Source organism: Oryzias melastigma, linkage group LG14, assembly GCF_002922805.2.
Source record: "Oryzias melastigma strain HK-1 linkage group LG14, ASM292280v2, whole genome shotgun sequence".
Classification (NCBI taxonomy): Eukaryota; Metazoa; Chordata; class Actinopteri; order Beloniformes; family Adrianichthyidae; genus Oryzias; species Oryzias melastigma.
The window spans coordinates 25067319-25093680 of record NC_050525.1 but is presented as its reverse complement, the minus strand read 5'-3'; the positions used below and the strand labels follow the sequence as shown (position 1 = coordinate 25093680).

General features: G+C 37.4%; 1 protein-coding gene across 12 annotated transcripts in view; it reads left to right on the top strand.

The window, feature by feature from the left end:
- ncam1a (neural cell adhesion molecule 1a) overlaps window positions 1-26362 on the top strand; it is a 368133-nt gene that overhangs the window by 298776 nt on the left and 42995 nt on the right. For 6 of the 12 annotated variants that reach the window (XM_024263366.2, XM_024263371.2, XM_024263378.2 and 3 more), the window contains 5 exons: window positions 46-196; window positions 2269-2453; window positions 3007-3103; window positions 6381-6548; window positions 15403-15528. In XM_024263366.2, the coding sequence (XP_024119134.1) occupies window positions 46-196; window positions 2269-2453; window positions 3007-3103; window positions 6381-6548; window positions 15403-15528 (727 nt within the window). Of the gene's footprint in view, window positions 1-45; window positions 197-2268; window positions 2454-3006; window positions 3104-6380; window positions 6549-15402; window positions 15529-20741; window positions 20757-22013; window positions 22062-26362 lie in introns of all 12 variants that reach the window. The other 6 variants (XM_036215208.1, XM_024263344.2, XM_024263356.2 and 3 more) reach the window with 2 other exon arrangements.

Sequence of the window (26362 nt, the reverse complement as noted above, 5' to 3'; positions counted from 1 at the left end):
TATTTCCTAAAGCTAACACGGATCTTCTCTCTGCTTCTTCCGTAGAGCCTCGACAGGAACATCGTGGTGTACAGCCATGCACGAGTGTCCTCCCTCACCTTGAAAAATGTCCAGTTCACATACGCCGGGCAGTATCTTTGCATCGCCAGCAACTCCATCGGTCAGGACAGCCAATCGGTGTACCTGGAAGTTCGCTGTGAGTCCCTCCACGCTTTCTGCAAATGATCTAGATGTGATTTTAACACTAGTTTGACCTCTGGGCAAAAGAAAAGGTCAAATTCACAGGAAATGTTTTCACTTTTACAAATTCTCTTCTTGCCATTGTTAAAAAATGTCCCATCCTTGGGTTAGTGGAACTTAATGATCTTTTGGGTGAATTATTTTGAAGATACCTTTAAAGTAATTATTTCTACATGAAATAATGAAATAAAAAATAAAGCTTCTTGGAAAAAATATCTTAAAGTTTATGCAAACCTACAGAGGTCATCACAAAACCCAGACATTCATCCCAGTTTCTGTAGATAAATGGTACAGCAGTGAAGATGGCAGAGTTTCCTTGGTCAGTGGTACCACTGTGATTTGTTACCATGGAAACAGAGGTCTCTGTTCTGATATACCTTGGATGATGCAGTGGCTTTTTAGGCTTTAAAGCAGTGTTGTTGTTGTTATTTTTTTTCCTTTTAGCAAAAAGCCGTCCCAATGTTACATTGAGGTGCAGTCAAGCCTCGCTGTCTGTGAAGTAACAGACTGACGTTTATTTTTACGAGCACAGGATCATCCGAAAGTGCTAAGTTCCCCAGGTTATAAGAAACGCTGCTGCCCACATCTTTTAAACCGCAAAAGAAACTGAAAAATAAAGCCATTGAGGATTTAATTGGATTAATGAGCCCTTCTCCCAATGTGCTCGCTAGAGATATTGTCACAATGCAGCATTGATAGAGTTGTTTGAGGGTTTGCAGTTAGCCAGAGTAATCAGCAGATAATCAGTTAGCTGATTCACTGTTACCAAGCAATTATTGATAAGAGAGGTGCTTTGTCTTGAGCACAGCCCTCTGTCTCTGTCCTCTCCATCACCACTCTCCCACTCACACAATGAAGGCTTTATCTAAGTATGGAGCAGGCTATCTGCCACACAGGATGATCCCATTAGCCAAACTGGATATATCTGGGTTTACTGCTGGAAAAACTGATGGGAACATTTTAAAATAGGCTCTCCCTTCTTTAACAGCGCTTTTTTTTTAGAGAAAATGTGTTTTTAAAACATTGTGTTGCAGCTGCAGGCGTGTTACTTTTTACAGAACCGTCATAAAGTCACTCCCTTAAGCAGATCTACATGCTGCTTCGTTTGATTCTGCTGTTCGGAGCCTTTGGAGTCAGTTTTGTAACTTTTACATAAAGAACTGCAGTGGTGGGGTCCTCTACCAGAGAGTCCTGCGCAGTATCTTAGCTTTTCCTAACACTGTGCTTTTCTGGATATATATAAATATAGATATATTTCTGAACTGTGGTCTACTAAATAGTAAATAAATTGTCTAGTGGACCACAAATACACAGAAACACAAGATGTGCATTTTTGTTGCAGCAATGGCGCCCCCAATCCAGCAGCTGTTGTAATTGCTAGAGTTTTACAGATAGTTTTTAAAATCACACTATGAAAGCAAAGCAGATGTAATGAAAGCGTAAACTCATGTCAGCTTTTCTCTGATTTTTTTTAAAGCAAATTCACTAAACTTTATCTGTCTATGTTCCTTATACGTGTGTACTAGGAGCCACTTCCAAATAAAAAGTCTACGTCAGCGTCTATAAACATTAAGGATGTAATGATACTTCATGAATCGTTAAAAACCGATTCAAACTTGTCTCGGCCTGTGCCTTACTTTAGAAATGCAGAGCTGATGCCGTTTCTCCATGCAGGCTCGCTGTGTGCTTGTGAGCAGTTCAACTGTACTCCCCTCCTAGGAAATTCCCGCAACTTTAAACGCAAATTCAAGCAAACCCGAGATTTGTTGCTCACTCTTCAATTTAACATTTTCACAGCAAATTTACCAGAAAGTATTTTTGAATTTTGAGGACTTTAATATCTTTAAGCAAAAACCACAAGTGTCATAGATGTGTAATGTTTTTTCTTTGTTTGTGACTTTTAGCAGAATAACATTGATAGTTGCTTGTAGTGATTTCCCTCCAAGCTTTACTTTCTGTCTGTTTGAGAGTCTTTATGACCTATTTGCTTTTATTGTTAACGGTTTTGACCTCCGTCTGGTTCCGCAGACTCTCCAAAGATCCTGGGCAGAGTGGCCTCGTACACCTGGGAAAAAAACCCGGCCAACATCAGCTGCGAGGTGGACGCCCATCCTGAAGCGAATGTGGTTTGGTTCAAAGATGGCTCCCAACTGCCGAGCGCCAACACCACCAACGTGAAGATCTACAACATGCCGACAGTCAGCTACCTAGAGGTGATGCACATGTTTACGGTTCTCTTAGTTCTTGGGATTTTGGTGATTAAAGTAGCTTGGAAAATAATCAAGACTTTATTGATGCATCCCATTACTTCATGAACGACTGAATTCTCTAACAATTCATTGAAATTGTTTGAATTATATTGTATAGAGTAATGAAGGGAAAAATAGCAAAAAGGCTTTAATGCATTTAGGGACTGAAATGATATGAACGCCTCCAGCAAAAAGTGAGTTGATCCAAGAAGTTGGCTAAAAACTTTAAATGAGCAATAACAGTAAACAAGCTCCTTCTAAAGAGTGGCTGACAGTGTGGTAATGAAGTATTATATAATGACTTGCTCGTAGACATTTCTGAACCTGCAGAGGAACCAGCCAGCAAATGATCAGTGATGTTAACGAGGCCTCAAATGTTAAATAGCAATAAAGCATAATGACTACACACTGATAATGGATGCACCTCATTCAGCCTGCTTTTTTTGTGTGTTTTCTGGGGCGTTTTGCACCCACCATCAAAGATTCTCATCGTTCTCTATTGTTCTCTGTCCCTCAGATTACACCTGAATCTCAAATTGACTTTGGAAACTACAACTGTACAGCCACCAATGAGTTAGGATCTGAATCCAAGGAGTTCATTCTCATCCCAGCAGGTTTGTTTTTGGAGAACTGTACTCTCTACAGCCATGTGATGGTGTTTGCGTTATTATTAAATGATATAAATGGACTTGAACCGTGTAAAGAACAGCTAAGCTACCGTGGAAGGCCCACGACTTCAGCTACAAGAGTATGTGTCTGGAAAATGGACACATAGATCAACCTGTAATGATATAAATGTTATATATTGTAAAAAAGCATGAATAATGTCAGATTTTATTGAATATATTGACTGTAGCAGTCATGTGTGATAAAACTGATAGATCAGGAGTTCCTGAGCAACAAACCACAGGACTGGGAGCAACAATTCTGCTCTCATTCTAAACACAGGAATCCCTCAGGGCTGTGTCCTTGGCCCCTCATTTTTTCACTACGATTGCACCTTCGAAACACTTTTGTCAAGTTTGCAAACGACTAACCGCTGTGGGTCTTATACCAAGCAACAATAAGTCGACTTACAGACAGGAAATTCAGGTTCCTGAGCTTTGGTGCGCTTCAAATAACTAAGGGGGTATCCAGACTGGACTCACTTGGTTTGCTTAAAGGGAGTCAGACTTTGTTTTCCCCAATAATCCGGACCACATTTTTGGTCTGAATAGACTCAGGCGAACTAGTAACCGGTGGTCACGTGACGCAAACAGATTAACAATGAAGCAACCGTTGAGATCCAAACAAATGTAAAGCAACGATTGTCGAGTTATCAAGGAGAAACAAAGGATCCAAATGTTTACTTGTTAGAATGTTTATTTTAGTACAACTGAAAGCACTTCTTTCATGCTTTTCTGTGTCTTGTTACGAGGCACATGCCCGGCGCTGCCGTGATGTCATGTTAAAAGCTAGCTTGTAGCTTGGACTACCTTGTTGTAACGATGAGACTGATTTGGTCAGATGAATGCAGACGCATAAAAGCAACTTTTAATGTGAGACACATTGCTTCTCACACTGTTTTTCCAACAATCTATTTGTCAAAAACACTCATCAACATACCTTCATGGCCAACGTCTTTCTTAGTACTGCAGCTGCTAACATCCTCTGAGTTTAAGCACACACGACCCGTCTTAGTGCCAGTAACCGTCCTGCAGCATGCCTCTACCGTACCAAAGTAACAAATAAGAACTGTTGCTCCTGACGTTCAAAACTGGTAATCGAAATATAAAGTTTTAATAAGTGAACTATCTCGACTAGCTGTACCTTCGACTTTCTCTTGTTTTGTCCCACTTGGTAGTTTCTGACCAATGACTCAAGAGATCTTTAGTCACGTTTTTTTTATTTATTTATTTTTACAAGCTTTGGTCCAAAACGGAAACTTTGTAGACACCAAACACAATCTTCAGGACCTAATCTGGACCAAATTAAGTGGATTTAGTTCGAACCAACGGACTTTCCCAGTCTGAACACCCCTTTGGACTCAAGCCCGTTAAAAAACAAAATAGATAATAATTGACTTCAAGAAATACAGATGCACACCCCAAGCTGTCGTACACAAGACCAGAGGGTGGATAACTTCTAGTTTCTTCTCACCTCTAGGACAATTTATATCTCTCACCAAGTTAAAAAGCACAGCAACAATTATACTTCCTGACATCTGCTAATCTTCATCACTACTTCTTCATTAACAATAGAAAGTGTCCTAACCTACTGCTGCATTGTGGGTATAGGCAACAAAACAAGAAAGACCTGAAGCCACTTGTAAGGACTACAGAGCTCAACTCTCCAAGGTCATGGGAATTTACAAGAGAAGGACAGTCATTTCTCCAGAGACCACACCCACCCTCCATGTAATCTCTTCACTACTCTCTGGAAAAAGACAGATTTATTTAAAAAACAGGCATCACCACCATCTTTCTGCGCCTGCATCTGATAGACCTTTTTTCTTTACTTGTCTTTTTTAAAGTGAATTAATTATTCCCCTGAAAACGTGTGACGACTTCCACCTATCTGGAACCATGAAGGTGCTAATTGTGTTGAGATAATTAACAATGCAGTCGCGGAGGTCCTTCTCTGCTTTTCTATCCGCTAATAAAAAGTGACATCATGTTGTTTTACAAAAAAGTCCCAAAGGCAACACGAGGCTTAAGCAAAACGGAAGGATGAACTGAAAAAAGGCCAATAACATTTTACTACAACAACTTACAAACACCAAAGTTACCCTTTTTTTGCATTGATTTGGTCTTTGTGGCATTTTGCATGAAAATGACTTTGGACCCTCTGGAAGTGGTTTGTTGCTCGGAACCTTTAAATGTTTATGTGGCATTAAGAGCACTGACACCTTTCGCTGCAGTAGAATAGAATCCTGAAGGGTTTTTTTCCCCTCTGGTTTTCTGCATGACTCATTAGTATGCTGGAGTGACTCTCCCTATAGCAGCTCAGCAGAAAGGAGCCATGTAAATGTATCTCCTCGCCATAAATGAAATGTCTTAGCTAAGAGTTTGATTAGTCATTAATGAACATCTTCAGGGAAGCTTTTTTTGAGATATAAAATTGCCATATTTACAGAACAATGACGTTTAGGGGTGTGTATTGGCAAAAGTCTGCCGATACGATACGTATCGCGATATCCGGCTCACGATACATATCGCGATACCCGGCTCACGATACATATCGCGATACCCGGCTCATGATACGTATCGCGATATATCCCAAGACAGTACCTAAGCAATTTTTTACTATTTTCTTTTAAAGGGTATGACTTAGAAACAAATTATACCTGAATATTAATTAATTCTAATAAAATGGTAAAATTATTTTTATCTATTTTATATAGTGCGACTGCATCTGATAAACAAGATGCTTTACCCCATGCAGATTCATGTTCCTTTTCTTTAAATAAATTAAGAACAACCAACATTGTCTCATTTCCAAAATAAAGTAAAAAAACAAAACAAAAAAAAAGTGATACTTCATTTGGCGATACAAGTATTGCCAAATGAAGTATCGCGATATATATCGCCAAATTCTTTTTTTCCCACACCCCTAATTATGTAGAGATTTTTTTTTTGTTAAACACGCATGTTAGTGTGTGATAAAGATCATTTAAGTGCATGCTGTGCATCATAGAGTATTTCCAGAGAACTAAAGTGGACTAAAAGCCTAGCAGTTTTCAAAACACTTCTTAAAACTAGGAACTAAATACTTTGCTTTGAGGGATTAAAATCCATCTGAACATGTCTCTGTCTGATGTAGTTTTAAAAAAATCGTGCTGCTCTGACTCTTTTGCCCATCCTGCATTTTTGTAAGGAGAAAATAAGACGTTTTCTCTGCCTGCCGCCGCAGATGTGCCATCAGCGCCAGAAATCCAGCAAGTGGAATCGTTTTCGAGCACAGCCATGGTGGAGTTTAAGGAGCCTGACTCCACTGGGGGGGTCCCGCTTCTCAAGTACAGAGTGGAATGGCGTTTTCCTGGCAAGGAATGGACTCATAAGGAGTACAGCGTGGAGGATGGTGAGTAAGACATATATCTTTTTTTCATGGATTCAAGAATTCAGAATTACCAACTCCTTTATATGTGAAGGGAATCTATTGCTGGAAATTGTTGTCAAGCTTAATCTGCACATTCTCACTCCCAACTTGTCATATATGGATGTATGGTTCGGGCCCCCTCCTCGACACTTTTTGATGTTTTGGGTGTCCCCAGCTCATCGTTTTTTGACGTGCTGGCTGTTCCCATTAAATCAGGTGTCCCCAACCCTCGAGACGTGGTAACAGAACCGGGACTTGGTTAGGGTACCAGTACTAGTCCAACCCAGAGGGTTGGGGACCCCTGATAAGTACCTGTGGCGCGGTACCAAGCGACCCTCGAACTGATACCGGTTCGCGGCCCTGAGGTTGGGATCCCAGATTTATTTGGAACAGTCAGTACATCAAAAAATGATGAGTCAGGGATACCCAAAACCTCGGAAAGTGGCGTGGAGGGGGCCCGAACCAAATCCCCATATATGGCGAGTTAGAAGAGAGAGAATGCTAGACTAAATGTAGAAATTATGGGTTAGTCACAACTATGGTTAGATACGGACTAAAAATTGACAAACTTGTACGGGGTGTTGGCCTGCATGAAATATCAAAACCGCTGGGTGAGCGAAAATGTTCGTGCACATTGTTTCTACAGACATGCTGCGAGCGATAGGTTGTAGCCAACACTTCTAAAACATGCAAGGGTAAGTAACAGGTGAGACGCAGGTGTGTTGTACTGATTTATTGATTTGATCAATCACCCAAATCCAGTGCAAGAGGCCCATTAGTGTTGAGAAGTACATTCCCCGTACAGGTTTGCCGATCTATCGCCCTTAGGCAGTCCATGTTTATCCATTAGATAAAGGAAGCAGCAGGACTGGTCCTTGGTAAGTCTGGGTAATTAGGGTTCAATTCCCAGGGGGCGCGATGAGCTTCATCCAGAATGGGTCCTTGGGCGAGACACTGCCTAACTATGTAGCCACAAAGGGGTCAGAGTATGGGTCTGCGCCCGTCCCTAGCCCGGATAGAACAAAAGGTCGTGTCAGGAAGGGCGTCTGGTGTAAAACCACCTGTGCAAATGAGTGAAAGCTGATTTCCTGAGGCGACCCCTGAAGGGATAAGCTGAAAGGTGAACAGGGTGTGACCGTGTCATGTGTGCAGCTCATATTTCCTTATGAAAACTTCACAAACATCTCACATACATCAGTCTTGCTGAACATGCCTCAAGGTCACTCCAAGACACACCTGAACCCCCCGCTGAGAGGCAGCAGCTCCTGTCTACGACCATTCAACCCAAAAACCTGGACCACTCCAACAGGTCAACCCACATATGGATTCATGTGACGATCTACGCCTCTAAGAAGAAAAACAAAGAAAAAGCTGCTGGGATTTGGGAATTCCTCTGTTGCTCCTATTTTCACTAATCCTTACTTTTAAGAACCACATTTTTTAAAATACCCAGACAGACGAGACAAATGATTCTTTGAGAAAATAATGACTATTCTTTACATCAAGCTCATGTTTCTTCATCATCATAACCTTTGCACCACTTAACCAGCAGATCTCTTACGAGGAAAGGCGTTCTTTTACCAATAAGTGTCACAGCATAAAGAGCAATTGCTCATAAATTACACTTCAGAAATGTGAAGTGTCATGTTAAATTATTTTGTGGCCTCATCATAAATACAGTTTATGCTGTAATTAGGAATTTTAAAGCTTTTGGTGAATAAAAAAATAGTAAATGGAGAAAATAAACCATTTTCATAGGGTTTGTATGATTTAATGTTAAATATAATAAGCCTTTTGGTCATTTGGTTGAAACAGAAGTAAAAAAAAAACACAAATTTAAAGGTTTAAAAAATAATAGTAATTACATAAACATAAAAATGAAATAAAAAAAATTGTAAACATTTAAAGTAAACAGAAGTCTTTTGTTTTGGTCTTGAAATGCTCTCAGATTTTTTGTATTAACTTTACTGAGATTGCATATTAGTGACCAGTATAGCTGCAGACATTAACGCGTTAACGCACACGATTAATAAAAAAGAATGAACGCGTTAATGTTTATTAATGCAAATTGATTAGACCTCGCAAAGAAACAGTCCTTTGTGTTACCTCGGACGGTTTTTGTTATTTTAATGCTGTTGTTTTTTTGGTTACGTTTTTTTAATCGTGATTAATCATGATTGTTTTTTCTTAGGTTTTTAATTAATAAATAATGCTTTTTTAATTTTGTTGTTTTTAATCGGGATGAATCACGATTATTTTTCCCCAGGTTTTGCAATTAATTTTTTTTTTTAATTGGTATTTTTTTTATCTATTTTTTATTTTTAATTGTGATTAATCACAACATTTTTCAATCGATAATTTTTTAATCGCGATTAATTGAGATTACTTTTCCCCAGGTTTGCATTTAATTACATTTTTTAAATCAATGATTTGTTTTAATCTTTTTTTTTTTTTTATCGCGATTAATAACAATATTTTTCTCCAGGTTTTTTTGATTAATTTAAGATTTTTCATCGATGATTTTTTACTCTTGTTACTTTTTTAGCACAATTAATCAAGATTTTTTGTCCTGGGTTTGACATCAATTAATTTTTTTAATCGATAATTTTTTTTGTAATCGATAACCGTGAACACATTAAAAACAAATGTAAATATGTCAGATTATAGCTGCAGGCTCATTTCCATCTGGAGTCCCATGGCAGGTTGATGTTAAAAGAAATCAGAGTTCAAGCGATAGACAGTGCACATACATTTATAAAACACAAGTTTTATACAAAATACTACAAATAAAATACAATCATAGATTGAGCAGCAGTCTCAGCCTCTCTGTATTTATCTGCACCCAGCTGGTTTCATCCTGGAGCATCATTTACCTAGAACACACAAATAGAAGCAGATCAAATGCAAAAATATTTCTTTATTAATTGAGATGATGTTTAAATCGCACATGTTCAAAAGTCTGGATGCTTTACTGAATGGCTTCCTGTTAGATAGAAAATTGGTCATTTCTGGTGTTTACAGAGAAAAAAGAAAGAACAATTTTCAGGAAATGAAACATTACTTTTCATTCTCAAAGCTCCTGCAGAAGCAAACATCTAAGCCCCGCATTGCTGACTGTGATCATTACTGTGGTGGTTATTATTTTCGGGCTGCAGTGCCTGTGTGCAGAAAGCATTCCTGCTCCTGTGGAAACAGCAGGTAATCCAAAACATGACAGAGGCTGATGTCGGGAGGAGAGCAGAACACAGTGTATAGCCCAAATGACAGTTAGTTCAGACAAGACGGGGCCCCAGATATTATCCCCGTCCCACTGAGGGTTGGAGGCGCTGACAAATCTGGATGCTTTACGTCTTGTCTGGCGCATGGGATGTATCAGTCAGCAGCTGACAGTCTCAGCTGGCAGCTCAAGGTTGAAGGGCTGCCTGTCATGCAAACATATTCACAAAACAGAACACATGAGCTCATGCACGGAGAGTAAATGCTTCCAAAAATACCTCCTCAGCTGCTACACCCACACTCCTCATAAACCGAAGCACTCGGATGTTGTGCTCAAAGAATGAATGGACGTTTTCTTCGGATTTTTGCAAAGTTACTCCACAAAAGCGGCTAAAATCTGAGCTGCTGAGAGTCAAAGAGGAGCATAATGTCAGTGGAATTATCAAGTGGCTCAATAAAAAAATAAAAAAAAAATGCTATTGTCTCTCACAGTACTGTGAACCAGGGCTGCCATCCCATGTTTAAAAGCAGTATTGCCACCACACCCATCAGAGTGGATCCATACCATAATAAGACTGCACCGCTGTGTGCTTAAGTCCTTATGCACTTTATGTTTATTATAGTGTTCTAAAAATGCTTGAAAATGATGCAACATGACAAACACAGGAAATCTGAACAGTTCTGGTCTTCCAGAACGACTTATTAATTAAAGACTAAATAAATCTAATGGTGATTCTCCTGCTCCTTTACGTACGTTTTTCGGCAGCTAAAGCTCAGTCACACTTTCAGCAATTTCAGCAATAGAATAGAATAGAATAGAAATACTTTATTCATCACAGGCTGGGAAATTAGGCTGTTGCAGCATTAGGCATATTCAGAAGATATTAACATATAGAGAAAAAGCAATATTTACAAAAAAAGAAGGAAATAATATACAATAAAAAAAACAAAAACAAATTGAGCAAATTGCAATGTGCAAAATATAATAATAGGGAGCAATCTTGGTATCAAAACGTTCAGCTTCTTCAGGAAATTACTGCTTGTATTTTTGTATTCATAAACTATAAAGTTTTTGATATATTGAGGAAAGTGTGCCCCAAAGGAAATGAATGAGAAAGTCTTCAGATTTAAAAATTTAAGTTTAGCAACAAGTCTTTAAATTTATCAATGGGCTATGTTTTTATCTTTTATGACAATTAGAAAAAAAAATGGAGTTTACCTAATGTTTTTGGCTAAATTGTATTTACTGTGGATTTTACAACAATAAGCTAATAAGCTAACTTTTATAGCATTGCTAATTTGGAGTTTAGCTTCTGTTTTAGCAACAGGCTAAAAGTTTTGACTAATTTAGTTTAATGAGGAATTTTTGGCAGTTCTGGAGTTTAGCTAGATTTTAACTAATGTGCTAGCTTTATTGGCTAATTTGGCATCTACTGGGATTTTTTTAATGCTACTTTGGAGTTTAGCAACATGCTAATGTTTTTGTCTATTTTTCTATTTACTGAGGTTTTTATTGGCTAATTTAGAGTTTAGCTTCTATTTTAGCAACAGGCTAAACTTTCGACTAATTTAGTTCACAAAGGAATTTTAGAAGTTAAGCATCAAGCTAGCTTTTTTTTTAGCATGTACTAAGTTTTTTGGGCTGATTTGGAGTTTTGCTCATATTCAAGCAACACACTAAATATTTTTTGCAAAATTGGCACATTTTAGTGATTTTTAAGCAATTTCACTACATTTTTTTTTAATTTATATCAACTTCAGCACTCTTTCATTAATAAAATTTCCAGTTTTTTTGTTTATTTTAAATTTTGCAAATAGCTTTTGCTTTTTCAGCAAATCCCTTCAGCAATTAAAGTTTAATTGCGTCACCATAGCAAAAGGCTTCAGCATCTTCAGTGAATACTTTCAGCAAAAAGCATTCACACTAGCATTATCACAGGTAATGCAACTTTTCTAGTTATGTAATATTGTGTATTAGGGTTTTTAACCGCAGTACAAATGGAAAAGATTTTAGGTGTGTCACATTTGAGAAATGTTTTCCATTTTTGCAGTTTTCATCATCAATCATTTTTTCTTAATCCACGTTTCATCCTGCTTGGAAACGCCAAGAAGTCATTAAGATGCACATCGTGACTCAATCAATAACCATAAAAAAATATCAAGGTTAAATGGCCCACACTTCAGATCTCAGTCCGCTATGAGACAAGAATTTAAATGAGCTCCTTTTTCCCAGTCTTCACACTCCTATTTAACCCATACAAGAAAACCCAACTATGTCAAAATCATTTCTTCTACTGCAAACCGGAAAACCGCTGAAGTCAGTTGATTGTGTGATAACCTGCTCGGGTCTGTGAAAATAAACGTCTGAGGCCAAATTAATGCAGGCCGGCTGAGATCTCATCAGAGCATTTCAGCGGCAACATCAATTTCATGTTGGTGCTAAAAGGAGCTGCTTCGAATCAATCCCGCCTCATGCTTTTTAGATGTATTCATAAGGTTTCCCCTAACAGTCACTAATGCTTGATTCACTCTGAGAGGGAAAAGTTAATCTGATACATGGTGTCACAGTAATGGAAAGATGTTCCTTAGGTGCTTCTTAGAGCCTAAATTTGCTCTCACCCATGAAATTACTTTCCTTTGTATCGAACAGTGAGATATCAGCCGAGTCACTTTTTTGACAAAAGTGAAGAAATGCATGAGTGGGTATTAGAAAGTATATCGTGACTAAAATCTTCGGGCTCCTCTGATGCATCTTTCTTGGGTTAAATTTATTCTCTGTAGTCTAAGATGGATCTGACAGCGCCTGCTAATAGCTAGCCTCGAGTTTTACACCTGACGGGGGCTTGTTTTACATCACCTCCTTTATTTCAATTTATTTTCCTAAAACTAAATAATTGGACATGAAGCCACAGGGTCCCTTTGCAATTATAATCAAGCCTTGTTTTTTTTTTTTTTTTTTTGGAGGGACTGCTCTCCAAAAGTGTGTCCCATTTTTCCCTGCATTGCTGCATTTGCATCCCAAAAATGTAATGCACTTTCATTCCCACCAGCCAAAAACACACAAGAATGACCAAATGACAAACCGGTGAAACTGATGCTGAAAAGGCCGACTGAGAGACAAGCTGGGTTCTTGGGAAATCTTTGGGAACAGGAGGGCAAAGATAATTAAACAGAGCAAGGACCGAAAAGGCAAAAATCCAAAGCTTTGCCTGAGAAAACAAAGGCTGCCTGATGGCTGGTGTTACCAGGCTGGCACAAACCACAACCTGGCAACAGGTGGAGGGTAAACAAGGGTAGATATGCTGCAGGATAATGAGCTGATGGTAATTCAGGTGTGGAGGAGAACTGTCCAGAAGCAAACCCCACAGCACACACAAGGTGAGGGACAGCAGGGAGAGGCAGCAGGAGTCTGAAGAGAGACGGATAACCCCTCTGATGGTCAGAATGTTCTCCACACATCTGCTGCACATCAAAAGTCTTTGAATTGTCCTCATAAAATACTCCATGAAACTCAGAGTTTCATCTGGCAGCTACGTATTCCAATAAGCTGCTTTAAAGCTGTGCTTTCTGAGTGTTACTGAAGAGAATCGGCAAGAGTCTCTCGATACGATATGTATCACTATGCACGTCATGATGCGATATGTATCACAATATTTATCAATATTTATTTTTAAATTGTAACTTAGGAATTAGCTGAATATTTAATACATTTTTCACAAAAGCAACATTGTAAAAACACGTTATTTAATGATCAAAACATTATGGATCTCAAACAAGTTGCTTTTACCAAAGCAAATACATGGTGTTTTTTTCTTTCTTTTTTTTTTTTCTTTTGGTAATTTAAGAAACATTTAAGAGGAAATCAAAAGTAAGACTGAATAATAATTGAAAATTACCTTGGTAGTATTCTAAATCGATACAAGTATGGCGTAAAAGTATCGTGATATTTCACTGAATCGATATTTTGTGAGATAATACATACAAAATACACTAAAGATGCTGATTTCTGTCCAGCCGTGGTTGACGATAAGTTTGGTGTTTTTCATTTCTGTGGAGGACCTGCTGCAGTGCATGAAGTCTTGACCAATGAGACTCCCTCCTTAGAGAGAAAGAGGATCAATCTGTCTATATAAACTGTAGCAGCAGTACATCTGTTCAATCCCATCTGTCTTTGATGGGTTTTTATCAAGAACCCAGGTGAAAAAGCCAGGCGACTATTGACAGTTATCCTCAACTATCGCCATGGCTCTACTTTAAATCAATGGCTCAGCTGTCTGTGTACTAATTAGTTCTCAGTGGGTTTCGGCCGTCAAATGTTCACCTCAGAGTTGATCAAAAACAAGAGTTGTGAATACCATGTGCATCAGTTTAGTATAAATGTTGGCCTGCTGCCACTCCAATAACTGAGTTACAAGTCTGAATTTTGTTCCTAATTTACTATCAAATGTTTAAATACTTCTCTGTGAACTTTACATCTCCACACTGACATCCAGGGGAGACGTCTTTAGGTGCTGAATAATTTAGTTCCCTCATTAGCCTTCCCTGAAAATCTAACTTTAAAGACACAATTCAATCAAAGTTGTGTTTTTAATGCATTCCTGTAGCATTTTTCTGATGATGGAGGACTTTTAAAAGAAAATTAAGCTTAAAATAGAATTGTTGAGTATTTCTTCATTTAAATTGTTGTCAATCTCGTCATTTTTGTTGCACCAATATTGTTAGGTTGGGGGTTTGAGGGGCTGTGAGAGGGCATAAACAGAGGGTTGATGGGAGATGGGGTCAGGCTTACTCTTCACCAACAGTTTCAGCCACAACTTGGAGGCAAATGTATAATGAAGTCTTGCTCCTCTACAGAGACTCTCTTAAAAAAAACATTTTTTTTTTAATTTCATTTAAAAATAATAAACCTTTTTTTCCAGAGTATAGGTTGCAGCTCAGTATAAGTCGCACTGGAATATAAACCGCACCAGAACATAAGTCGCATCGGAGTATAAGTCGCACCAAAATATGCGTCGCATCAGAGTATAAATCACATTGAAGTATAAGTCACACCAGAGTATAAACTGCACCGGAGTATAAGTCGCACCAGAATATCTGTCGCATTAGAGTATAAATCGCACTAGAATATTAATTGAATTGGAGTATAAATCCCACCAGAATATACATTGCATCGGAGTATAAGTCGCACTTGAGTATAAATCGCATTGAAGTATGAGTTGCACTGTAGTATAAATCGTACCAGAATATAAGTCGCATCGGAGTATAAATCCCACCACAATATACGTTGCATCGGAGTATAAGTCGCACTTGAGTATAGATCGCATTGAAGTATGAGTTGCACTGTAGTATAAATCGTACCAGAATATAAATCGCATTAGAGTATAAGTTGCACTGGAGTATACATCTTATTGAAGTTTTGCCATCCCTGGCTAAACCTTAAAATAAAACTGCGACTTATCCTCTGGAAAACACGGTAACCCTAATTAAAAGACCTCTGGGAATGCTTTTAGAATCCATTATGAATGCTTTATTGAGGGTCTGCTTGTTTCTACCCAAACATTTTCCTCAAACTTCCCTCTCAAAAACGTTTAATGAAATAACTCTGGCTTTTCCTCAACAGGCAACACAAAGATTCTTGTCACTGGCTTGAAACCAGAGACCGCCTACGAGGTCAAGATGTCCGCCATCAACGGCAAAGGCGAAGGGGAGAGCAGCGCGGCCAGCTCTTTCAAGACCAAGCCAGTCCGTAAGTACCTCGCTCGCTTCTAGTGTCTTTGCTTTGAAGAAGCGCTCCCCTGACCCCGGTGCTTTCAAGCGAACGCTGTAGCTCACTTCGCCGCCTGCTTGCTTCTAGCTGAGCCCAGATGCTTCCCACCTTACACTCCTCTCTTCTGGCGCCAAGCTCCACTGTATTTTTTTTTTTTCCATCCAGGCAAGACAGACTCAAGCAGTAATCCAACTAACATGTCAGAATTCACCCTCCAAATATGAATTTAGCCAACCGGTAGCCTTTACTTGTAGGGACTGATATTGTGTTCTTGGTTTGGGTTAGAAAAGGCAGAAATTGTCATGTTTTTCAGAATCCAGTATTTCTTTTGTAGCTCAGGTGATTTTGCTGAAGCTTTCAGGAAAGAACATGTACATTCTGAAAGCTAATTTACACTTCAGTGTGAGGATGTGTCAGCTCAGTATTTATAGATCACTGACAGAATACATTTCTCCTACTGCAGCCACGGGTCAGGTCCTGCTGATGAGAGTTTTACTTTGTGACGGTAATGGCAGCGCATGAGGAAATGTGGGAAAACAGTCTTTTTAAAATCTGCTTCTCAAGAACTGGAGCTTAAAAAATGTTGAACTTTTTTTTGACAGCTTTGTTTACACTTGACACTCTTGTTACTGTCGAAGGACAGATTGTAGCTTCGTCTGGTGTTACAGCCTATCGAGAGATATTGACGCTTTATGGAAACGTCCAGTTTGCAGTGAGGAGATAGATAATGCTTTGTCACTAAAATAGAAATAAAAATTCAAATCAGAGATCCTTATAAAGTCTATCTTCCTCTATAACCAGCTAGTTTTAGCAGCCAACACCCAGTTTCTGAGGCTTTTTAGGGTTGTCTCCATTGACTGTATCTGAGAACTAGACTGATTAAGTGTGACGTCACCCAAATGACTTGCTCGCCATTTTTTTTTCAATATGGATGTCGCCATGTTGGAGCCAGACGTCGTCAGTAAGCAGCGATTGGTCTGAGCTGGTGTGAGTCCTCGTTTCTATGGTAACCACTCTTGCCAGTCAGGAGTGGGCTTGTTGGAACTCCGCATCCTCTATGACTTGAAGATCGGAGTGGGACCTGGTGGAATTAAAAGAGAGGGGCCTCTGGTCTCACGCACAATGGCGCCAAAAACAATCTCTAGCCTTAAGCAGAAATTTCGCAACTTTAGCCGGTTGCATAAGCGGAAAGTTCCCAAACTTTAGGAAAAAAATGATATTTTAGAAACTTTTCACAACTATCAGCTTTTAAGCTTTTAAATGTGAATTTAGAATGCAAGATGAGCTTCAAATGGGACAGAGAACGCTGATCGTTTTATTTCTTTCAAGTCAATATTAAGTGTTCATATTTGTATTTCTACACCCGTTTACCTCAGAAGAATAACCTGGTGAAATGTCAGCAAAAAAGGGTCAAAAAAAGAGAAAAGAATGGGAAAAAAGGTTCAAATCTTAAAATGGGGGGTTCTGGGCCAGTGATTTCGGGCGCTAATGATGTTTTTTTAGCGGCTGGCTCTTGCAGGGGGAGGGACTTCTGGCTATTAATTTTCGAGTGTCATATATTTTCTCTGTGGCCAAATTCTCTTGGATAAAGATGGTTACTGAAAATCATTAGCAAGAAACAAGTCCAAGACCGGAACATGATAACACCTACACCCGACCCCCACTGCCGCCGTCGCACATTTCAGTCGAAAAATACCTTTTTTTGGTAAAAAAGACAAAAAAAACCACTAATATAACTGGCTTGAACTTTGAAGCTTTAAACCTTTACCAGCAGAGGCGTCTTTGTCAGAACCTCCAATACTCTGACATAACAAAACGCTTTACGCCATCAATGAGATTCAGCTGATCTACACAGAAAAGCGGTTTTGTGCTGGCGACTAACACTTTAAAGCGTCTTTTCACCTATATGCAAAATATTATTAATATAAAGTATTATACTGGATATCGGTGCAAAGCTGCTTTTCTCTGCGACAGAATAAGCTGCGACGTAAACACTGGTCTGGAGCTAAAGCTCCAATGTAAAAGTCTAATCAAATTTACAAACCTTTAATAAAGCGTTTACCCTCTTTCGACACATTTTAAGCTAATCAGAACACTAAAAAAAGTTTTAATTAAGTGGCTACAACTCTGAAATCTTGTGGAATTTCCGCTTCCAGCGAACGATTTTCAGCCGCCATCTTGTCTGCCGACAGGTCCTCGTGCAAAATTGGGCTATGAAACATTTCGAGTGTTCTACGTGAGACCGCCCACTTTTATTCAGGTATCCAGTTTATAACTTGAATAAATTGCACTAAAGAAAAAATACAATGAAAAAATTAAATACTACTTCAATGAAAATTGTAGTTTTAGTGTGTTTAAAGTGTTCTTGTAGCATTTTTCTTATGATGGAGGACATTATATTTTAAAAAATGTAGCCTAAAACTAAATTTTAAAAGTTTTTTTTTTATTTAAATTGTTCTGAAGACGCTTTACGTTATGTAAAATCTACATTCGGCAAGCCACAAGTTCTCTGGATAGCTGGAAAATATCTCGCCGTTTTTGTTGTACCGGTTATGTTAGGTTGGGGTTGTGAGGGGCTGTAGGCTAGTGGGGGAGGGTGCAAAATAACGGATGATGGGAAATGAGGGCAGACTCACTCCATCCCAACAGTCCCACCCACAACTCCGAGGTGAATTTCTGGTGAATAACTGAGTATGAGCTGTTTCGTTCATTCAATGGGTACTTCCTGTTTGGAACGCCGGGGGGGAGGGGTCACTCAGTCCAGCTCTCATATACAGTCAATGATTGTCTCTGAGTGTTTTATTTTTTTACCAGCCTTTGTCATGCTTTGATCTGTGCTTCACCACCTCCTCACTGATCCTGTAGAAGAATTCATCCTCAGCATCCCTTCATTAATCCCAATTCACTAAAGCCTAGGAGACGTCCTTCATCCCTCTGGTTTAGTTTGATGCATTCAATTAAATAGATGTGTTTTTTTAAGAGGTTGTGTTTTGCACTAATGGATAATTAGTATTCATTAAGAAAAAAGCATTTATGATAAACCACAGTCGACTAAAAACAGAATTCTTTTCGCACTTAAGAAAACGTTCTCTGTAACTGCAGGAAAACGTAGATACTGAAATTATTACTGCAATCCAAGGAGCTTTGACCTATAGTGCCCCCACTTTAGCTTTGATGAGGTGCTGTGAATCTGAAAGAAGCAAGTCCAGTAAGTAGTTTCAACCATAATGTCACTTTTACTCCAAAGGTAACGCTTCTGGCACTTTTTTTCCCCTTTAAATGTAAAAAAGTCGGATGCACGACAGGCTGTCATGTCGGTGCAATTTGAAAATGTCGTCGGGTATTGCAGTACATTGCATTATGTGTCATTACTGTAACCATTAAAAGCATTTCCCCACATCAAACTGTATCCAAGTATGTGTGAAATAGTGACATTCTGGACAGTGTTCAGCTCTGCTCCTCCATCAGACACGGTTAGTGTTGCAGCAGCACGCTGCAGAAAAAGACTCTGATGTGGACATGGAAATGCATGATGCAAAAGCTGTGCAATGCTGACTATCCAAAAGGGCTTCACACAACCTCCGTTAAAAAATCAATCTCTCTTTAGTTTTAATTTAAGCTTTTGCTCCTCAAATCACTTAATGCAGAAGTTTGTTCTGATTGTCTACGTCAGGTTAATTACATTTCCTTCTTATCATAGACATAAACAGGGTTTTAGTGCATTTGTGAGATCGCTAAATAATAAAAAAAGACTAAAGTGGATGCCGTTAGACAGATTTATCTGAATTACAGGACTATTAAGGCCTCACTGGAAAATATAAAAAAAAAAAATTGAAGAATCCAAGATGTTTTTCTCTTGTTATAATTGAATCTGCTGATGAAACTAATAAAATGTATTTTGATAAAATGTTTTTAATAAATTATGATGTCCTACACTTTTTAAAAAGTATTATATCTTAAACATGTTTAACTAAAAAAGTTTCACATCCTAAAAATGTGCATATTTATCACTAATTCTATATCAGAGGTCTGCAGTCTAAAGGATATAAGTACAAAATAAATAAACAAAAGAGCAATTTGGTTCCATTTCTGATCCCAACCCGTCTTTATTTAGTAAAATATATGTTATTTATGTTTTTGTGACTATTAAGTCACTTATTTATAACATATAACCTTCAAATATTTACTTTAATCACATTATTTTAACCTCACTTATTCAACAATTTCAACATCTTTTATTTTTACCAGACTGCAGAAAAGAGGTTCCTTTCAAAATAAAATACATCCTGTGTCAAGTAAGATTCTCCTGCTGCAGCGGACTTCAAAGAAATAAAAACATTAAGAAAACCAAGTCAAACATGGTATTTTCCATCTTTATGATTTTAGTGTGCCATCATCATTTTATCAAATATTATAAAAACAACAACAGTGCTTTAGAAATCTGTTTAATTTGTGCGTCAAACCTATTCTAAAAATAATAATTTTCTCTTTTACAATTGTTGTATCAGTTATTTGATATGTTAAAACTCTAAATATGAATCAAATAAATTAATTTAAAATAAAATAAATACATGTATTCATTTTTTATTAAAGACAACTAAAACTACTATCCTAATATTTATGAAAATTGTTAAGATTTTTCTTCAAATCCAAACATTATATATATATGAGCCTAGAATTACACTTTTTTTAAAAATGTTTTTACCTGAAAACGTTAATTTAAATGTATGTTTAAACTTCTGTCCTGTTGCTAAATGCTACTATTGTAATACGACTTTTAGTCTAATTAGAATATTAAAACTTCTGAAAATAAATAATATAATATAAATATAAAAACAAAACAAGAAAAAAACTTTTTCATAATAGATATTATTTAAAATAACTTTTTTTTCAAGATGAAATGACTCAGTAACAAATTCAAGATTTACTGTCTTAAAAAAGTGGTTGGATTATACTAGAAGTTTAGTAGTTTTGTCCTGAATTGAGTGTAAAAAACATTTTTTTTCTAGTTATAGTATTTATGTAGTAACTGATTAAAAAACTGATAGATGTCTTCATCAAAAACCACTAGATTCGTGGTGATTCCATTCATTGCTTCATCATTTTCATTGTCTTTGTTGTTGTTTTTTTTCTCTTTTGTGTTGTTTTTCCATGATTTTTCCATCTGTTCTGTTTTCCACTGGACTCCTCAGAGTATTCTTTTACAAGTAAGTTTTTCTCTTCCCTGTCTTTCTGCTTTGGTTTGTCTTTGCTTTTATCACTTTTGTTTTCATTCACAGTTTTGCTTCATGATTTATACATCTTTGAAGAGATTCTTGATAAAGACTTTTTGTTTTGTAGAAAATGCTGAACAGAAATGATCACTCGGCTGGATCATAAATCACATCCTGTCTTATATTTGGAGACGTTTTCTGTTCTGAGATTACTTCTAGTGTTTTTTTTGTCAGAAAGTGTAAAACATTTTATTCTATGTAAACAGGAAACATAACTTTTCATTTCAAGCATTAATACACAACAGAATTTTAAGATATATTTGTTAAATTGGATTTTAATTGTTTTTTGTTTTAAAAATAAAAGGAAAATTGCTATCAAGGACTGAAGGGAATGATCAGATTTAGGATTTCCTATCACTGGAACAAGGATTGTATTTAGCATTTTAGCTATAATTTGATTTTTGTTCAGTTTTGACTTATAGTAATATATTTATCAGGCTTACATTATAAAATTGAGTTTAAACATGGTTTCATTTCATCACTAAACTGGAATAAATCATGAAAACCTTGAGAGGAATAAACAAATATTTTGGGGATTATTGTAAAACTTATTTTATTTACATAAAAATCACATGTTAAGCATAAATTAAAGTATTTCTGTTCCTTAAAAGAAGAACTTTTAAAGTGGGCTTTTGACTGTGAAGGTGACTATGGCTCCCCCTACTGGTGGAGGCAAAGAACAATACGTCAATGAGAAGATTTTGGACTATTTTGCAGTTATTATTGGTTTTTTTTTAATTATATTTTGTTTAATTTATTAAAAAATATATTGAATGTTGTTTTGTTTGTTCCCCCTCACATCTTTTTCTGCTATATTTGAGGAAAAAGGGGCAACCTTGAATGCTTTTCTGCAGAATGATAGCATCAGCTGACTTTTTAAACTCAAAAAGAATCCTCTCATTGGGTAAAAATTCATCTGATGTTGGCCTTTGAAGGGGGGACAAAAACTCAGCCAGAAACAAGACAAACACATAAGGTAAAAGAGGTTTACAAAGCCAATTAATCTGAATTTGAAGGAAAAAATTCAAAAATCCTGCATGTATAGAACAAGAAAGGCCGTGTTCATCCATGCATTTATCAGCTGACTGAAAACACGATCAACATCATTGCCGCCCGACTGGACCGGTTTGATTCTCCCTGAAACTCTTCAGGCTCTTGTTCCTCTCATGCTGTTTTTCCGCCATCTTTCAGTTTCCTCAGAGACTCTGCCAGCTATCGCTGCCACCATTTTGCCCCTTAGTGAGTATGCCAGTCCAGCAGTGTGCCGTGTGTCCGTCCTATCTGTCGTAACTCGCTTGGCCTCACAGTTAGCGTAGATTTTCGTTAGCTCATAAAAGTTTGATTCTCAAAGCATTCTCAAAGTAACTCACATGCTTTATTAGCTCTGCTAAATGTCTAAAAACAAAAACACAGATTCTGTTTGTGTCCAAATGTGGGTTTTGAGTGTGTGTCATAATTAACGGACTAAAACCCAAGTGTGGCTGCAGAGTTTGTGGTGTTTTGTGTGATGTGAGGGGCTTGGTGGGGGAGGAGCTTTATGCAGAGGTGACAGGTAAACCTGCTCGTTCCACCATATGCTGACGATGTTTGACAAAACCTGACGAGAAGTTCCATTAGCGTCTAACGGACGGACTTTGTTATGACAGTCGATCATGAGCACCAGATGATGAACGTTTGGACTTCCAACATCCTTTTGGGAACTTTGTGCTTTGAATTGTGGATGGAAATGTCCATTTGACAAATATTCTGAATATTATTAGAATATTTCAATCAGGGCTCTAAATAAACATTTTTGATTCCTAGCCTGTAACATTCAAAGTCTACCAATCAAATCTGGAAAATAATGTATTTATTTCCAAGTAAAATATTTTGTTTATTTAGTTTTGTTATTATAAATGTAACATGTATAATAATTAAAAATGTAGTCTTATGTTAGATTTAGTAACATTACAGAAATGTAGACCTAATGTTATTTTAACAAAAGAAAATTCTTTTCATGAAAACATACCTTGTTTAAAGCATTAACTTACTTTACCTACAAACATAACATAACAAAATGTTGTGGAAGTATTAAATATCGATCAAAACGAACGGTTTATTTTTTTGTTTGTGAGTCAATCCAGACGACAATATTGGCACAAAGCAGCAAAGTTAGTGGATGACCTGCTGGATGCTCACGGATGTGGTCAACTTCGTGCCTCATCGTCTGTTTTTCAAGATCTTAAAAAAAAAAACATTTTTGTATAGTCAGGGGTAGGGAACCCTGGTCCTCGAGAGCCGCCTTCCTGCATGTTTTCCAATATACCTGCTCTGGCATGTTCTTATTGGCTGGACACACCTGAACCAGTCCCTACCTGGTATTCTGGAAAACATGCAGGAAGGCGGCTCTCGAGGACCAGGGTTCCCTAATTTATTATTAAAAAAAACAGAAGTTCATGAATACTAATCCAAGTTTCTTAAAGGCTAAAGTAAGACTATGCATCTTCTATTGTCCAGTCTGTGTGAATTGTAGCCTCAGTTTCCTGTTTTTAGCTGACAGGAGTGACACTCGGTGTGCTGCTGTAGTCTGTCTGCCTCAAGGTTGTTGTGCGTTCAGAGATTCAGACGTCGGTTGTAACCAGTAATTATTTGAGTTACTGTTGTCTTTCTATCAACTGGAACCAGTTCTCTGACCTTTAACATCTACAGAACTGCCACTCACTGGATATTTTCTCTTTTTCTGACCATTCTCTGAGATGGTTATGGGTGAAAATCCCAGTAGATCATCAGTTTCTGAGATACTCAGACCAGCCCGTCTGACACCAACAGTCATGCCCCGTTCAAATTCCCTTCAATCACCTTTCTCTCCCATTCTGATGCTCGGTTTGACCATGTCTACATGGCTGAATGCATTGAGTTCCTGCAATGTGATTGGCTGATTAGAAGTTTGCATTAACGAGCAAACAGGTGTGACTCGTTAAGTGGCCAGTAAGTGTATAAACATGTATAAATGATGGCATTTTAAAACTTATCCTAATTATAAATAGAAATATTTGAATCTATACATACAGTACATTATAAGTTTCACTTTTATTTTTGTAAAGTTACCATAAATATTTGACAAATAAAACATAGAAAAATGTCACTCATTGTATCTTTTACCATACAAATTTTTGCTACATTTAATATAAATGTGAAATTTGATTAACCTGGACTTCCCAATTTTTTTTCAATTATCTCAAAAATATAAAAAAAATGGGTATCAGTTTGAGTTAAATGTATTTTCTCAATGATACCTCCCAGTTCTTTTCCATGTTTCTTCGTTGGAATCATTTTCTGCTGCAAACCCTTCAAATGTGATTCCAGAAGACTCATCTCCTAACCACCCTTTAATAGTATTCATCTAACCTAAAGGATGAAAGAGATCCTTAAAGTCTGGATTAGTCGTACGCTGGAGTACCTGAGACCACGGCGTTCTTCTCCAATGCAGCCTCCTTCTCAGGAGCTTAGAGAGGACCAGGTCGTTTTCTGGCCTCTGGAAGGTCAGCAGTTCAATTCCCAACCTTTTTGGTCCTCATGTTGAAGAATACTTCAGGAGAAATAGACACAGAGGAAGAAAGCAGAGTGTGAAAGTTCATGTGGCCTGCAGCGTCTAAGCACTTTTGAGTGGACTAGGAAAGTGCCATATAAATGCAGTCCATTTATTAGCTGTTCAGGTTCATTCACGGCTCCATCACTTTCATTCTGTCTGCGTTGACTCATTTCTTGGCACAGTCAAGCTTCAGCTAAAAAAGATCTCATTCACTGGAGATTGTGTTCCTCTCTTTTACTTGTTGCAAAAACAACTTTTCTGTTGGATTTTCAGATCAAATAATAATTTTTGATGACTAGTTTTTTACAAAAAGCTTCTCATTTGTTTGTGGCCACTGTGTTGATTTTTTAAAATGCTTTTAAAGCCTTTAACAGTGTCTAATGTTACAGCTTTACCCAATTCAGCATTTTTGGAAATTTTTAAAACCGTAACTTTTTAACATAATTAGGAACTTAAACTTAGGTTAGCCAAAACATATAGCATGTAGCTGAAAAAATAGCAACTTCAAAGTAGCGTAAAAACTGAAAAACGCTTAAATTAGCCAAAACAGCTAACATGTAAAATGGTAAATGACTTGTACTTGTATAGCTCTTACTACCTTCCTTCACAGGCCCATTCACACACACAGTCACACACCGGTGGTGACTCCGCTGCCGAACACTGGCACCAACCTCCCACCAGATGGAATCAAACCCACAATCTTCCAATCATGAGCGGACCACACTGCCACTGCACCATGGCCATCAAATACTATAATTTAATAAATATTAGCCTAACTCCAAAACTCAAAAATATCCTAAAAAAACTATAAAGAAAAAAATAGAAACTTAAAAAGCTATTTAAAAAAAGCATAAATTGGCCAAACAAGCTAGCATGAAGCTGAAATATTAGCTAAATTCCGAAACAGCCTAACAAACTGAAAAAGGCTAAATTAGCCAAAGTAGCTAGCATGTAAATATTAGCCTAACTCCAAAACAACCTAAATAACTTTAAAAAAAAGCTTAATTAGCCAAAACAGGTAGCATATAGCTAAGATACTAGCTAAACTTCAAAATAGTCTAAAAAATTGAAAAAAGCATAAATTAGGCGAAACAGCTGGCATGTAAATATTAGCCTGACTCCAAAACTCCAAAATAGCCTGAAAACGATTTAAACAATCCTAAATTAGCCAAAACAGCTACTACATATCTGATATATTAGCTAAACTAAAAAAATAGCCTAAGAAAACTGAAAAAAGCCTCAAATCTTTTTTTCACTTTCAACTCTTTTTTCTTCTTCTTCTTCTTCAAATCTTAAAATTTCAGTTTAAAACCTTTTGGCCCTGTTTTGGTGCGTTAGGGCAGGCCTAAAATGAAGGACCAATCAAAATCGATGAGGGTGGTAACTTCAGTTCCGGTGCATTCACTGACTCTGGGAACTGTGATAATTACAGCTGTATTTACTGTACTATCATAGTCTGTTGTTGTCCCAAGACGGCCTCCCATGATGCATTTGTATTTCTGAATAAAATCTGCTGGTTTTGTTACTAACTCATCTTTAAGGTATGATACTCGTGGTTCAATTTAGCTAAAAGTTGTTGAAGTTCATGTAATTCCAGAGCTGACACTTAATGTTTTCTCACAAAACCCCATTTGTCTCCAGTTTGTTTAGATCTGTGACAGATCTCATTCCTCATGATTTGTCGAATTCCCTCTGGTTTTTAGGGGGAAAATCAGATGCATTTTAAAAACAGCTCCAGTTGTAGCTTCACAATGCACGATAAAATGATATAAACGTCATGATGATCGCTGCAAAATTCTTGCAGACAAAAGATTTAAAAAGCTGCCGATTGGATGGATGAGGCAATTCCTGGCAGGTTTTGGTTGTGTCGTAAATTCCTGCTTTTTGTGTCTCTCTGCTTTGTCACTAGAAATCTTTTTGACAACCAAAACCAAACTGTCAGCTGCTTCATGTCTTCAATCTCATGTTC